Raw genomic sequence first — 17,180 nt, 5'->3', positions numbered from 1 at the left:
AAAATTTCAAATAACAAGATATAGTCTTTATTTTTTCTTGCCTTTTCATAGGACAAAGTTAGGAATAAATGCAGAGAGTCAAGCATAACTCAGCAGCATTTCTTTTATTAACACATGCCAGCATGGATTTTCCTTAGAGCATGTTGTTGTTTTAATTTGAAAACAGCCTTATATTTGATCATTGAAAATATTTGATCACTGAAAATATTAGATCTTACTAAGTTACAGTGAAGAGAAATGCAAAAACAAGTACAGGTATGCACTGCATACCCATGTGAAAGAAAAGTTTATTACCCTGGCCTTACAGTCCTGTATTGTTGTTTAAATCTGCATCGTCTTCCTTTTCAGCCACCACATGAGTTTTGAAGCTAGTCTACCAATAGCTGCATTGCATCCTATTGCAAATTAACTGTGTTTTAAGTTTTTTATGTAAGTTTCATAGCGTGAAGAGCGTTGTGTTTCAGCATTTTGTAGTTTAATTTTTTGCAGATTGTGCATGGGAAGTAAAAATACTACAATAAATGATGCATGATATGTATGTAAGTATGTGAGTGCAAGCATGCATGTAAGGAATTGCTGCTGCATTTAAGCAACCTGACTGCCTTCCTGATTCTTCTTTTGGAGATCATGCTGATGAGAGGGAGGATTTCAGGAATCTGGTTGTAAAATTCCTGTTGCTACTGCTATTCAAAGAAAAAATTTTGGGGAGATGCTCATAGATTTGACAGGTTGTAAGATGGGAAGCTCTTACTTACAATCCTTTATCACAGTATCACAGCATATTAGAGGTTGGAAAGGACCTCAAGAGATCATCACGTCCAACCGCCCTGCCAAAGCAGGATCACTTATGTTAGTCTGCACAGGAATGCATCCAGGTGGATTTTGAAAGTTTGCAGAGAAGGAGACTTATGCCACACTTAAGTGGGAATTTATCGCTATTTGAGGCATTGTAGCAATCTAAGAGGGACCATCAAATGCAAAGTTTTTGTGAGTTCCTATATTTTCACCTCTTAGTAAGTTTTGGGCATGTTTTATTATTACCTGTAATTTATTTTCTTTTATCCTGTTCTCTTGCGTTCTGTGCTAGAAATTTGCCATGGTATCCTTTTTTACCAGGATACTTTTCACACTTTGCACCTATGTGTGTGACATTCCATGCAGTTAAGGAGGACCTAAAATTTTCTCATTATTGCCTCTGACTTAACCAGAAAGTTGTCTACAAACAGGGACAAGAAAGTAGTTTTAAGCACTGACCTGAGGAGGGACAAATTTGAGGAAATTTTTGAGGTGGCATTTGAAAAGAGAGGTGCCGTTTTCATATATGTATGGGTAGTTAGATATATGTATATCCGGTACATACATTATTTTTCATATACATGGGGGAAATATAAGAGTACATAGTGTGTGTGTATCTATGTTTTTATATTGTGAAGTACAATTTGTTAATTGGTATTTGGCTGACAAAGTTTTAGTACCATGACACCCAATTACAAAACTACAAAGCTGAATAAGATGCAGACTTAAATTTTATATTCATCTTTGGATTTTAATTGAACTTCCTAGGTTCAACTTCGTGCCCACTACATTTGGTCCTGTCACTGGACCAAAAAAAAAGAAAGACTGTCCCTGTCCTCCTGACACCCACCCTTTAAGTATTTTTATAAGCATTGGTAAGATGCCCCCTCATTCTTTCCCTCTCCAGGCTAAAAATCCCCAAGTCCCTCAGCCTTTCTTCATAAGACAGATGTTCTAGTTCCCTATTTTTTTTCATAGACCTTTTCTGTACCCTCTCAAGCAGTTCTTTGTCTAGAACTGGGGAGCTCAGAACTGGATACAACTCTTCAGATGAGGCCTCACTAGGGCAGAGTTGAGGGAAAGGAGAACCTCTTGATGCATCCCAGGATATCATTAATCTTCTTGGCCACAAGGGTGCATTGCTGGCACATGGTTATCCTGTTGTCCACTAGGACTCCAGGTCTTTTTTTCACAAAATTGCTTCCCAGCAGGTCAGCCACCAAATTTACTGATAACATGGGCTTATTCTTCCCCAGGTGTGGTACCCTACACTTGTCCTTGTTGAATTTCATAAGGTTACTAGCTGTCCATATCTCCAACCTGTCCGGATCATGAGGGATGGCAGCGCAGCTTTCTGGCGTGTCAGCCACTCCTCCCAGTTCCAGATCAACAGCAAACTTGTTGAGAGTACACTCTATCCCTTCATCCAGGTGGTAGATGATTGAATAGGGCTCGACCCAGTAGTGACCCTTGGGCAACACCACTTGTTTCAGACCCCCCAACTAGATGTCATTGACCATAAAACTCTGAGCTACCTACACTCAATCAATTGTTACTCACACTCCCAATAAAGAATTAAAAGATCAGGATACTAAACCAGATAATCAAAGCATGTTCTTTCTATCTCTGTGCTAAATTTGTAGTGTGGGATTTTGAAGAAATTTGGATTCCTATGCAGAAATGAAAACATCAAGACCAAAACCAGAAATCACGTTATATTCCACTGATTCAGAGGTATTTGGTGGGAATTACTTTCTGCATTAGTTAAAACAGAATCTTCAGTAAAGTAGTTGATCACATCAAAAAAGTAATTTCTCACACCATTCTGTGCTTTCTGTGTTTAAGTTGAACAGTTTTTTGTACTAAATGGTGATGTATCTTCAGAAAAGCTGTGCAGTGCTACAGAATTACTAAAAAATATGTGGTATGGCACTTCATTTCACTTTATGTGTAAGGACATGACTCTGTTTCATAGGTTTCAGAAAAAGAGAATTGTAGTGGTCTTAAGGGTAGGCTAAAGTATTTTCACTGATTCAGGACGGCCCATACTGCATCGCCCTTTTGGCAGAGACCTGTGCCTTATTAGCTTCAAGTTGTGTCGTCATGTGAGGCAAGGTCTGCCTGCTGGCCAAGCAGTGTCCTGCAGAGGTGGCCTGTGCGCTTAGTGCTGCGCTCCTGACCACAGATCAGGCTAAGGATCCCCATGAAGGCTGAGCACACAAGCAGGCTTGATCTCAGTTTTCAGCTTTAGAACACATTGTTCATTATTACAATAATAACCACTTTCTCCCCAGATAAAGTAAAATTGGTCAGTATGTAACATTGTGCTTGATTATCTGGGAATATGTGTGTAAAGACTTGTGTTAGGATGTTGTTTTATGTGTGTGGGAAATGGGACTGAAGGTGTTGAAACGATGCTCATGCTAAAGGCAAAAGCTTCTAGATTTTCACAGTGTGTGCTTTCTCAAAAAATGCTTAAGGTTTGCTTCTTTAGCCTTGCACTACTCTGAAACACACTTCTCTGGCAAGACACCTAAACCAGCATGTAAAACAGTATGCAAGGAGCATAAGGCTGCCTTCGTCCTAGGACACAATTATTATGGTACAAGGTATGAAAGCTTTACAGAAATTATTAAAATAAAATCCAGGCTGAAAGGCTGAACATCATAACACTGAACAATACACCCTCATGCATATGTTTTGTTTCTTGCAGGGCTGAGTAGCTGGTTGAATGCAGCATTTATGTGACTGTTCAACTGCTTATTCTGAATTTCAACTTGTTCTTTTGAGCAAATGCAGGAATAAAATACATAAACTCTTCTAATCACAGAGGATGAGCTCACTGCATTGGAGTAAAGGAAAAATGCGTGATATATCCTATGTGAAATTTCCAGAAGGAGATTTTACCTTAAAATTGACAAATAGACAGCAATGTTCATTAACAAACTACTTCTAGTACAAAGTACAAAGAAATTTAAAGGAAGGAGGAAACGTCTGCCTGTTAATGAATAAGCCAAGTTTTAATTAACACAGATATCACATGTTTTTGAAGTTAAAGTTTGCAGGGCTGCAATAGTTACAATACTTTTTTGTTTGTTTTGAAGTAATTACCTGAAATTATATGCTCTGGACAATTGCACCTTCCAGAATGGATGATCTTTAAATACTCAGTCATATATTATGTATATATTTTTGAGTTTTGGTTTACTCACTACTTTAGTTGCTAAATTAAAATGCAAGTTTTAATTCAGTGATAACTTAGGTTGCTACTGATACTGCTGTTTGACACTGAACTGGTCCTTGTAGTTACCTTGCAAGGACCACTTGACTCTGTTCAGCCCCACCTTAAAAAAGCTTTAAGCATTGCACAAAACAAGTCATGTTTGTGTCCAGTGACTAAAGCATATCCTTCTTACTTGTCTTGCAGGCACAGGAGAGAGTGGCAAAAGCACGTTTATCAAGCAGATGAGAATCATTCATGGATCAGGTTACTCTGATGAAGACAAAAAGGGCTTTACAAAACTAGTGTACCAGAATATATTTACAGCAATGCAGGCTATGATCAGAGCCATGGATACCCTCAAAATCCCATACAAGTATGAACATAACAAGGTGAGTTTTCTTTTTTTATGTCTGTGCCTGAAGTTTTTCCTCTTGTAATTTAGGAAATATACTGAAGGTCTCAAAAAATTACATGTCATGCAAATCTTTATCAAACCTCAGAAGAAAAGGGCATGTTCCAGTCTTGTTTTTAGTTCTCTGCCCTTTTTTGTTACTTTGACAACACAAAGGTTCTGTTTTTATTAACAGATATGCTCCTAATAAGATGCCTTGGGCATTTGTCACAGAGCAGAGGTTTAATGGCAGGCTACTGCTTGACTGTTGCCCCTTGACTTTTCCTCCCATGCCATGCATTGGCCAGAGCACAGTTAGGCCATTCTTCCGATTGGTAGCAGAATGTCACTGGTTAAGGTTTGCCATTAACATTACATGTAGAAAGAAATCACATTAGAAAAATAGCTAGAGATACCTGTTTGTGTGTGAACATACTGTGAAAGAAAATTTTTAACAAAGCCTTGTAAGAGATTCTTTTGAGACTGATGCTGTTACTGAAATTTAAAAGGAGAAAATATATTTGCTTGTACAAATTCTCTTTAATATCATTTTCAGTGATCTCTTCCAGGGTATTACTGAGTGCAACCCCAGTAAGTTTGCAGACAGCACCAATCTGAGTGGGAGTGTTGCTGTGCTTGAGGGTGGGACGGCTGTGCAGAGGGATCTGGGCAGGTTGGCTTGATTGGCCAGGGCCAGTTGTATGAAGCTTAAAAAGGCCAAGTGCCAGGTCGTGCACTTGTGTCACAGCAATGCCAGGCAATGCTACAGGCTTGGGACACAGTAGCTGAAAAGCTGCCTGGTAGAAAAACAGCTGGGGGTGGTGGTTGAGATCTGGCTGAACATGAGCCAGCAATGTGCTCAAGTGTCCAAGAAGGCCATCGGCATCTTGTCTACAGGAGTAGGGAAGTGATCATGCCACTGTATTTGACACTAGTGAGGCCACACCTTGAATGCTGTGCTCAGTTTTGCACCCCTGACTACGAGTGGGACATGATGGTGCTGGAGCAGGTCCAAAGAAGAGCAACAAAAGTGATGAAGAGTGTAGAGAACAAGTCTTATGAGGAGTATCTGAGGGATCTGGGGTTGTTTAGTCTGTAGGAAAGGAGTCTGAGGGGAGGCATTGTCACTCTCTACAACAGAAAGGAGATGGAGGAGTGGTGTCAGTCTCTTTTCCCAAGTAGCAAGTGATAGGAAAGGAGGAAATGGCCTTAAGTTGCACTAGAGGAGTTTTAGATTGGACATTAGGAAAAAATTCTTCACTGAAAGGGTTGTCAAGCACTGGAACAGGCTGTCCAGAGGAGTAGTTGAGTCATCATTGAAGGAGGTATCCAGAAGATAGACAGACACGGTGTTCAGGGACATGTTTTAGTGGTGGACTTGCTAGTGTTAGGTTAATGATTGGACTCGATCTTAAATGCCTTTTCCAGCCTAAGTGGTTTTATGGTTCTTTGTGTTTATATGATTTGAAATGTTTGGAAGGTTCGTCTCTGACTAGCCTGGCTTCTTTCCAATTTTATTTTTTGTATTTACATTTTTAAAAATAGATGAGTAAAATAATTCAAGTATTCCATGAAGGAGAGTGAAATGCTTCATACTTATTTGAATACTTGGTAAGGCACAAGATTGCATGGCTGTATCTCCCAGTTCTTGCCACAGGAGTGGTACAATTTTATTTGGTAACAGTTCCTGAGAACTTTTTCTGATTTTTACTGTTGAGCCATTATCAAGCAACTTCTGTCAAGTGGAGAGTTTAAGAACTCCCACAAGTGCAGGACTCACCTTTCTTTCAGTCTTGTGAAAGAGTGTTTAATAATAATTTAGTAGTCCTATATTAAAATAATACTTTCTTTGATGACTCAGAAGTTAATACTTTTTTTAGTATCAGAAACTTTTGAATAGCAGGGACATTTATGATGAAGAAAGTTTCTGGGAAGGAGAGGGTTAAATAAATATGTATTAAGAGTAAAGTTTTACATCTACATATATGCAGTTTAATTTTTAGAAATGAACTGTTGTATGTGTTTTAAAGCATCTAATTTAGAAGTAGAAAAGAAAAGCCTATTAGCAGGTTAAAGAAGCTTGGATTCTCCACTTAACTCTGTCAGACTCATTGCAGATGGTCATCAATTTGTTGGTGATGTAATGTTGCAACAAGCAGTCTTGCAGGAGCCTGGGTTTGTGCAGTGGGAAGTCAGGAGAATCTTTGGTGCCTGATTGTTTAAAGTTAGGCTGATGTTTCTTATCATAGGATGAAATGGTCTCAGAAAGAGGAATTTATGAAGTTACACTAATATTGTGTACCTTAGGAGTGTACTGAAACGTCTGGTTCCAGGGAAACCTTATCAAGGATGAAAGATCAGGGATTCCTAGAATATTGGACCTGCTTGCGTTTGGGTTAACATTGTTTGGTAAATTCAGCAAATCCCTGCAAAGTGGTGCCCTGATGTTGATCCTATCTCATTACAATATCATTATAATGTGAAAACCCACATCTGTAGCTAGACTTATCCCCCTACCCAAACAAACCTCTTGCTCTGTGAGTATGCAGAGTGAATTTAAGAGGAGCTGTGTCTTTATTATCTTTATGATGAAGCAAGAAAGTAACCAATGACCAGTTAGCAGGCATTGACATTAGGTGTAGCTAATACATTTTACTGTGTAAACATCTGTTGTGAATTTCAGCCAGCATGCTGGCCTTGTGAAGGATTATCACCTAGCACCCTTTTCTGCGTAGGTGTGGAGTAAAGCAAATATCTCAGCTCTGTGTGTCAGTTGGCTTTTGCATGCCACATAAAGAATCTAGATGTGGGGCAGCATCCTGTCAAAATCTGTATGGTTGACGTTGTTTAATGGTGAATGGGGATTTTTGTGTGAATAAAGAATATTGAAACATTTGTCCTAACTGGTAAAAAAGACTTGAATTTCATAGTCTGTGTGCTGGAGCTGACTAGTTTCCGCTCATCACTCAGAAGTCAAAATCAAATGTATAAGAGAAAATTTCATTTGCCTGTGTGTTTCAGCCTTTTGGCACCATGGTTTTGCTGTGCACAAAGTGTACCCCATGCTGACTTGAAAAGTTAGTTGATTACGTAGCACAGTTGTTTTATCTTCAAAATTGGTATTGTAACTTTTGCTTGCTATCTAGGTGTCCTAACTGTAAATTGGAATTTCCCCCCCCGCCTTGTATTATACTCTGGAGAGTATGTTTTGGAGTTACTGCTTTGAGTGCTGAATTTATGTAGTTTCTTTGTACAGTTGGAATAAGTTGCTTAGGTTTGGCATAGCTGTATGCACATGGCCAGAATTGTTCACTTTCCTATATAAAAATAGCTTCCCTGAAAGTGGGAGTCTGTCCTTCTGCTCAGCTCTTTCCCATCAGTTTCTAATAGGGCTGCATGGGAGAGTGAAGTAGAAGTTGCCAACTGACATGATCACAGGCAATTCCTGTGTGGAGTCCTTTGGAAATACAGGGGAAACGAAACTTGCTGCAGCATTGTGCCAGATTGGAAATGTTTGTGGTCTACTACACTTAGGCTTTGTATACAACATCATTTCAGTTTAAACCTGTGAACATCAATCAATTGGTTAATCTGTGCTTTTTTTTTTTTCTTCTCTCCCCGCCCCCCTTTTTTTTTTCCTAAAGCCTGTTGAAAACAAACTCATTAATCTAGCAGCCTAGAAAACACAGGAAGGGCACTTCCTATTAATTTGAAGCTCCTATCAGGAAATCCTATCTCTGGAGAGAATATCTCAAAGTTTGAGTAACAATATATTTTTAGCACAGTAGCTGTTTTGCAAAATAGTTTAGAAAGCTGCAGCTCAGGCTGGTATTGATGTCATTGAGCCTAACCCATTTTTTGTCAAATTCATCAAGTTCTGTGTTAGATTTTGGGTCTACAGTAGATATGCTTTTCTCTTACTGTAACAATTGTCTTACTTTGGGAATTGCTAAAACTGAAGTGTTTCAAATCTCTGAATGTTGCTGAAATTTGCAGTGCTCTCATGTCAAGAAGTGAGTTAAGTAGGCAATGGCAGTCTTGCTTTGGTGTAAAAGATAATAACATTTGGGGACTCAACACACTTGGATTGAAATATTTTAATATAATCAGCATAGTAAGAGGCAAGTGTTAAGTTTACCAAGTTAGTTTTTTTGGAGTTGTGTTGCCTTCATAGCCACCAGTGCAACTAAGGAGGCAGAGACTGAAAAGCATTGTGCTGCATCATAGTAGTCTGGGCTGTTCTGGAAGATTTATTACCAAAGTTGTGAAAGCCAGTAGAGAAATGTAACTAATAATGTTTAGAATGTAGTATCTCAGAACTGATGTTAGAGCATTATAACATGAAAAGCATTTCTTTTCCATGTTAAACTTTGGAAAATGAACTCTACTGAGGTTTAATGAGTGAGAGTGATCTGTTCGGAATTTGTCTGTCATAGAAGATTTTTTTAGCTTCATTTTGGGTAAATGTTATTGTGCTTCTGTTACTTTTTAAGTAGAGGTTTTGAAGTTTTCACATGATTCTTTAATTTTAGAGTAAGAAGTATATTATGATACTCAGGAAAGCCTTAGTTTTTTTACAGAAATATTCATAAGCAATACTCAAAGTTGCCTGTCTTTTCAGAATTTTGAGAATGTACAGTATTAACTCATGTGCAACTAGAGGTATTGAAATGCACATTTTTTTAAAAACTAAAATACAGGTTTGTATTTTTATGATTTGTTATTTTTAGAAAGCTGATCTGTGTATCTGTTTCTGTCATTCTTTTCAAATACTGAAATAAAAAACATTAATTTTAGTTTCTGAGTTTTAACATTCCCAGTGTTCTACATAATGTCTTAGAAACCTTTCCCGCAGATAATGTAGTGTCCATTTCTCCTTTTCTATGCTACTTTTTTTCTTTTCTTTTGCTTTAAACATATCTAGTACTTTTGAAGTCAGGAAGTATACATGGGTGGCTTATTTTTTTATGTTGTTGTGAAGAAGTTCTAACAGATCTATTACTGTACTAAACAAATCAATTGCTATAGTAAACACTGACTACCCAATGTTAACCCACACTGTTCCCTTTCAATGTAGCTTCCAAGACAAGTTGCTCCTCAGCTCTAGCAGACAGTATCAGGAAGGTGTCACTCTGTGGTGATTAACAGGCAGGAAATCTTACTTGAATCCCATACCCTTAATTTCCTGTGAGACTTCTTAAATATTCATAACAAGTTAACTAACGTGAGTAATGGTAACGGAACAAACTATTAGAAAGTTTTTACTGAATCTGAAAGCATAAAAGCAAGTTTTATTGTAGACCTCACATTTGCTGTTCTCTGATGAAGTTAATTCTGTATTTATAACGATTCCCTTTAAGGAATGTTTTGGAGTGAAAATCAGCAGATAATGGGAAATGCTGAAAGTACGAAACCTTACCTGCATTGTCTTTAAGTCCATGTTTACCGTGTTAATTCTATTCTTCTAAGTCAGTCAAATCCACCAGAGCAAACAAATACAGACAGACGTATGACAATGGGAGAGGGTATAGAGTTAGACTGCATAAATTTTTATTTCAAATAAACATTTGGAGTTGTTTAAATGTTCTGGATCTCTGTGGTGAAACTTGATGTTGAACAAACCTAGGTTGGAGGAAAGGGCCTCCTGCAGACACCTTGCTTGATATGCAAAGAATATGAAAGACTGAATCTAAAGCAGAAGCATGCAAACACTGGGAGGGTTATTGACTGCCTGGTGATGCAAACTGTGTGGATTTTCTGGCCTTTTGTTTTCTTCTTTTTAAAAAGCAAGGATGATATTCTTGGGATGGTGAAATGAAATGTTTATTGGTTTGGAACAGGGATAATCAAGTGACTCTTCAAGTGTTCTTCAGGCACTCAGAACCAGAGACATGTTATCCTTGCAGAAGAGTAAAATGCTTCTAATACTGTAAAGCTCCGCATACATTGATGCAGAGCCAGCCAATGTGGTAGAGAGTTTGGTTAGATATAAAGTATCATGGTCTATTAGCAACAGGTATTCAGATACAGGAACTGAAGACACCTGTTTTTTTCACAGACCCATACCGTGTTCTATTTTGCTCCCCACACTACAAGGAAGATGTTGAGATGCTGGAACGGGTCTAGCTAAAGGCTACAAAGCTGAGAATTACCTAGCTTCTCTGGAGAACAAGTCCTGTGAGGAGCGTCTGAGGGAATAGTGGTTGTTTACTCTAGAGACGAGGAGACTGAGGGGAGACCATGACCTTCTCTACAAGTAACTGAAAGAATGTTGAGGTGTGGTGTTCGATAGTGTATTCTCTCAAGCAGCAAGTGACAAGATGGGAGGAAGGGACCTCAAACTGCACCAGAGAAGGCTTAGGTTGGATGTTAGGAAAAACTTTACCGAAAGGGTTGTCAAGCACTGAATCAGGCTGCCCAGAGAAGTAGCTGAGTCATCATTCTTTGGTGTATTCAAAAGATTTGTAGCCATGAATCTTATCAGCAGGCTCGGGAGTGCTAGGTTAATGGTTGGACTTGAGGACCTTAAAAGCCTTTTCCAGTAAATGGCGCTATGACTCTGTGATATTATAATGTGAAGTAAAACCCATCTCCCTGATAGCTGTATTTCCTCCCATGAGGACATTGATCAGTAAGCTTTAGGGGCTACAGTAGAGCCATAAACAGTTTCTTTCTGCTTTGTAGAAAGTCCTTCATGAGGACTTTGACAATCCTAACAAGATCCCAGCCTACTGGTGTATTCCTTATCTTTTTATCAGTCTCCTTCTGTCATGGCTTGCCTTTCTGTCTGGCACCTCCAGTCTTACTAAAGTACACTTGACTTCAGCAGGTCTATAACTGTTTACCTGTGTTCATGCCATTTTGTCTTGTTCTCTACTCTTTTCTTTCTCCTCCTTTATATTTGAATAAAAATTTTAAAAGCTCCCAAAACCTCTATACATTGGCTAATTTAGATCCTCTCTTTTCTTCACCAGTTCACTCATTGGCTTGCTCTTTCTTCTGAGCAGAGTCTCTTGTGTTTGCCTGTACTGCTCCAATGGGTTTGTAATTTGCTTGTTTCCTCTGTTACATTCTGCTTAACTGTTTCATATTTTACCCCAACAGAATCATGAAGTTTAGATGATTTTCTATGTGTAGCAAAAAATGATTGTGTATCAGGAGAAAGATACACAAGCAGGGTTGAATGTTCCCATGAAGAGTTGAGAATATCTGTATTTAAAATAAATTTACAGATAAATGAACAGTCTTCCCTAGTAAATACTAGATAATTTCAATGATATCAGATAAGCAGACTTAGCATGCAGTTCAACATAAATTAGAAAATGAATTTTAGCTGCTGTTTTTGCAGAGTAATAATATTTCTTTCTTCCTTCCTCCTTCTGTATTTCATTTTAAGTGAAGCTCTTTATTTTTTTCAGTACGACTTCTTAAGTGATTAACTACCCTTTGCTAACAGGAAATGATAAGTCATATACAAGAACACTCGTGTGGAACCTGACGTCTGTGCTTTATCTTTCTGGTTCCACCCTTTTGCTGTTTCTGCTAGTGTGAAGAACAAATGAGTAGTAATAGTGTTGGCAAATTTTCATAGATTTTATGATCACTCATACACTGGACAAAGGACAATAATTATAGGAAAACAGGCATTATGTTTCTGACTGTTTCACATCAGATATGCTTGTCGCTTAAGTATTTTACTTGCAGAGCACGTTGTGTCTCTGAAAGGAAATACTAATGTGAGCGTGCTCTCTGACAGTGAAAATGTGAAAGACGCTCAGGGTAACTTTTGCATGTAATGGGAGTTTGGCATTAATTATAAACTAACAAAGTTTCATACTCTTGAAGGGTTCTGACTTCCATAATTAAGAAGTAAATGTAGGTATTTATACAATATTTTTATACATAAATAAATGTAACTATATGTAAGTATTTCCTAGAGGAAAATATTTAACAGTAATAGCTTCTTAATTGTTTCATTTATTTCAGCAGAAGACATACTAAAGTTATACAGCATTTAATTCTGAAGTCATTTCATATTGAAGTAATATTCTCTTATTTTCCTCTTATAGTTTATGAAAATATTTTCTCCCTGCAATAAACTTTTCTGGGGAACTTGGATCCAGTTATGTTACGTAGAATGACTGAAAGTTCTTGAAATCTCATGTCTTCATTGCTCATTTCTAGTAACACAAAAGTTGCTTGAAATAAGGTTTACTGCAGTTCATGAAAAAATCGTCAACTAAGTGGACCATATTTTTCTGTAGATTTTGCCATCCTCTTGTTCAATTTGCTCTTCCTATGTGGCAAAAGTTAGACTAGCTGAGGTCCTAGAAAGCTTTGTCTTGGAATCAAGTTCAGCTTTGGCTAGTGTTAGTCAAGAGATTTGATTTACAAATCCAAATCAAAACACAACACAGTCTTTTTTTTTTTATTTCAAGTATAGTTTGTTTTATACTGTGGGATGTATTGCCTGATAGAGGTACATAATTTCTTTGGTTGTCTACTTTTTCATAAAGATTATTTTGCTCTTTTCTTTCCCTGGTTAAAATACGAATAAAATCTGCTCATGAAGGGTTGATTCCGTATTCATATTTCATCAGTTCAATCATATGTCTACCTGTTACCAGACTATGGGCTTATATCTCCACTCTTAGACTTTGTATTCATTTTGGTGATTTCATAGAGGTGAGGCAAGGGTCCAGTGTTTTTGCTTCTGGAATAGGAGATTGGAAAAGGGAAATCAAAGCATGACTTTAGTCATGTTATGTTTTAGGGTTTTTTTCCTAATAAACTTTATAACAGCCAAAGGCTGTGGTTTTATGTGTCACCTTTGATAAAAAAAACATGCAGATCTTCACTGTATCAGATACTGGCTAGGTGGGAAAATTACTTATTGTGAGCAAGTCACATCAACAATCTCAAGCGTGACAAAAGAGAGCTTCGCTCTGGGTGGAAGGGGTAGCAACTTTTGTTGCTTTTAATCCTTCTTAACTTTTCTTTAACTCTCATGTGTCTCTCCATTTCCTTAGTCACTATCATATGTAAGAATTTGTGGGCACTTGATTAGGATAACTGATATTGTGGAAGAGCTGTTACGATTAAGTTTTTTTCTTCTTAATTAAGGTTATTTCAGGGTGATGGCTTTCCATTTTTCTTCATGTGGCATATTGGCCATGATTAAAATTTGACTTACTGTTTAATTGTTAACATTCTAAGTCTTACAGTATGTAATAGGTTACATGTCCATCTTTTGCTAGGTTGGAAATTTCCAAAATGTAAATTGTGTCCTGAGTCATTTGTGTTTGGAGATGCTCTCTAGGTATGTTTTGCTTGGTAAACTGTATCTTCTTATTTGAGAACTTAAGCTTTTGTATGTATTGATGACTGTACAAGCCGGTAGATGAGTGGTGTCGATCTGTGAAAATGTTCTTTGCATCTCATCTCTAGTGTTTATCCAGCTCTTTTTCTCCATAAGCAAAAGGGTGCCAATTATACAGAAATGATGAAAAGGTTACTGCCTGTCACTGCACTGTAAAGAAGCCTTGGGCATATCTGTCTGCTTCCTTGGAGGAACCGTGAGCATACACCTCATATGGAAGAGCTGTTGAGATAGTCATTATGTAAGCCTCATGGACCCTACTGTGGCATTCAGGGATAGTTACACCACTTCATGGCTATTTTCATGGTTGTTTCTGTTTATCCAAATAATAGAAAAACACAGGGATGGTATTTAATGTTGAGTCATGATCTAGTCTGTATCTAATGTACAGAGATTTTGCTCTCTACATTGCAAAAGAAAAGCATCATCTTGAATTCAGAAAGACTGGCTGCAGATTTTTTTCTAACTACTATGTCATACTGCATTTGTGAAGAGCTTTAGAACAAAGTGAAAATTAGATTTTTATGTATATCCTTGTATTAGTGTCTTTAGTTAGTTATGATTATTTTTGAGATATCCCAGTAGTTTCTTTACTGCTGTTTCTGCACAACTCAGTACTTGGAACTGGAAAAACATGGTAGCACTCATTACTCAAGGCTTCTTCAAGGATCATTTAAAGCAGAAATCTGCTGAGTATGAACCAGCAATACAGTAGTTTTTACACCCACAGGATTCACTAAGTATTCTCTCAGAATACAATGGCAAGTTTTAGTTGTGCAGAAGCAGGATTTGCCCTGTGTAAGAAGATAAAGAATTCTTACACAGATTTTTTCTGCAGTTTTCTGCAATTTACTAAAATACTGCTTCTGAACTGAGTGTAGATGCAAAGGTAGTACCAGTTACCAGTCCACTTTTTTAGTAAAACAAAGGAATATGTAGTTTGGATTGGAAGAGGAGTCTTTATGTTGCTTTTATTTTTAACTATATTTCTTTTTATTAAGGGCACCAATCAAGATGATTGTCTGCGTGAGAATACATTTCAGTGTCTTAAGCCACAACAACATGTCTACAAATATAGTTTGAAAATAAAACTTAGACCAGACTAATTCATTGTAGCAGCCTCTGAAGGGCAACCTCATTTCTTAAAGGCACCCATCATGATGGGAAGAAGCTTTCTTTTCCCCCTCCTTACTCATAAACCCATGTAACAAGCTGATTCTGGGATGGAATGTTTTGAAGAAAATTTTAGTGTGGATGTTTATATGATTCCTTTGACCCTATGCATTTTTAAAAGCTGATTTTATTCAAACTCTGATTTAAAAATTACTTACTGAAACCTGAAATCTTTTGCGGTAAAGGTTTTATTACTTTCTCTTATAAACCAAGAACTGTAGAAGTAAACATAAAGAACTGAAAATTAATCCGTTCACCACAGTGCGAAAGCATACTGGATATTCTGAATTTTCTTGCAGCCAGGAGTCTGCAAATTAGAAGAAAGGCATGGGACAGAATGAAATGTGGTGCATTTTATAAAAACACTTTAAGGCTTTTTGATTTAGAATGCAGTAACAATTTGAGGAAGAAACTAACTTCAATACTTACTCTCTTTTTTGAAAAAGTGGCATTTTTTTCAACCACTTATCATTTCTTAAGCAGCTTTTGAAAACTATTATGCAGTAAAAGAATTTTAGTGGTTCTCTGTTGATCAATAATGGAGGAGCCATCAGTATTGGACTGAGACATTAAAGATGTGCAGAATGTTTGACCAGTGCCTGTATGTATTGTGGTGTGCAGTAAAGCTGGTGTTACTTGTGTAATTTACACTTGCACATAAGGAAAAGTGTTTAAAGACATGTATGAGGAAACTAAGAAATACATGAATGGAAGATGACCCTCAAATCTTGCAAAGGCACCTGCCCATTGAGAATAAGTAAGATATTTCTTCAAGGGAGAACATAGACCGTGGAGGTGCCTTCCTAAAATATGATAACGAAGTTTCTAAGGATCCTTTTGTGATTTATTTGGTACGGCTATTTGTGTAGGCTGGTTAGTGGTTTTTAGAAGTAAGTTTTCCTAGAATTTGTGTAACGATACTGTGTTGTGTATAGTTCATTTACTGCTTGCAGTCCATTTCTTTCCACTCTAGAGAGGAATCTAGATGCTCGTTAGCATTTCCCCAAGCTGAGTTTTAGTATTTTTACTACTTCACTTGTGGGTAGTTCTAACACCACTGACTAGGAACGCAAATTGTATGGCCTCATTATTAGTCTCATGAAAAGCTTAATTTCAAACAAGTTCTTCTGCTGGACAATATTTATAAATCACAGTATCATAGTACATTAGAGGTTGGAAGGGACCTCAAGAGATCATTGGGTCCAACCCCCCTGCCAAAGCAGGATCACTTAGGGTAGTCTGCACAGGAATGCATCCAGGTGGGTTTTGAAAGTGTCCAGAGAAGGAGACTCCCTGGGCAGTCTGTTCCAGTGTTCTCTCACCCTCACTGTAAATAAAAACCATGCTAGTCAGAGAGGGCATGGCAGTGAAGCCTTGTAGTTAAGTCGTTCTTGTGTGATAAACAATGACTTGCACTGGCTGCCTCTGCCATAGCAAAGTTACTCATTCACTGCATTTCCCTCGTGAAAAATTGCACTTTTCCTCAACTCTGTTTCAGAAAATAGATGTACATTTTGAAGAAATAGATTTTTGGGGATCTAGTACCAATGATAGAGAGAAGCCATAGCTCACAAGTTCTGTTGTTTCCTGATTCCAATGGTGTGTGCTGCTATGTTGCTGCCTCTCTGTCCCTTTTTGGACACTTGTCATCTTTTGTGGTCTTCCTGTAGTGCTTCCTGTGCACTACTGTCTGATACCACATGAATCAGCCATGTGGGTGTGTTTTGCCCATCTGACAAATAAAAAAATTGCAACAACAATATTTTTAATTTTTCTTCACTGAGATCAGTACTATTCAGCGAGTGGTATTTCTTAATTAGCATTAGAATGCATTTTTGTGATCCAGTAGGCCTTTTTTGATTTATCATCTACTGACTAGGATATGGAGTGGAAAACAACCTTTTATGAATGCATCTCAAGCAGCTCTTGTAGCTGTTTGGGTGTATTGAAACAGACACCATCTACAGAAACCTTGCCAACATAAAATGCAATCAGATTCTGGCTAGTCAACATTTTAATACAATTTCTTATTGTGTCCTGTATTACTGGTGCAAGCTACATAGTATTAGATTTTATTAATTCCTTCCTCTTGGGAATGGAATAAAAATTAAGTTTCTTATATGAAGCTCCTGCAATGAGAGGAAATTTAAATAAATATGACTTGGATGGGATTTGGAAGACTTGTGGATGTAGGGATTGATGATATGTAGGCTGAGTTG

General features: G+C 37.6%; 1 protein-coding gene across 1 annotated transcript in view; it reads left to right on the top strand.

The window, feature by feature from the left end:
- The window catches only part of LOC128979568 (guanine nucleotide-binding protein G(q) subunit alpha), a 124,746-nt gene that overhangs the window by 40,311 nt on the left and 67,255 nt on the right, over positions 1-17,180 (top strand). The window contains exon 2 of the mRNA XM_054397863.1: positions 4,223-4,407. Coding sequence (XP_054253838.1) covers positions 4,223-4,407 — 185 coding nt within the window. The remainder of the gene's footprint in view (positions 1-4,222; positions 4,408-17,180) is intronic.

The sequence above is a fragment of the Indicator indicator genome, chromosome Z (genome assembly GCF_027791375.1).
Source record: "Indicator indicator isolate 239-I01 chromosome Z, UM_Iind_1.1, whole genome shotgun sequence".
NCBI classification, from domain to species: Eukaryota; Metazoa; Chordata; class Aves; order Piciformes; family Indicatoridae; genus Indicator; species Indicator indicator.
This window is presented reverse-complemented; position numbering and strand designations above follow the sequence as displayed.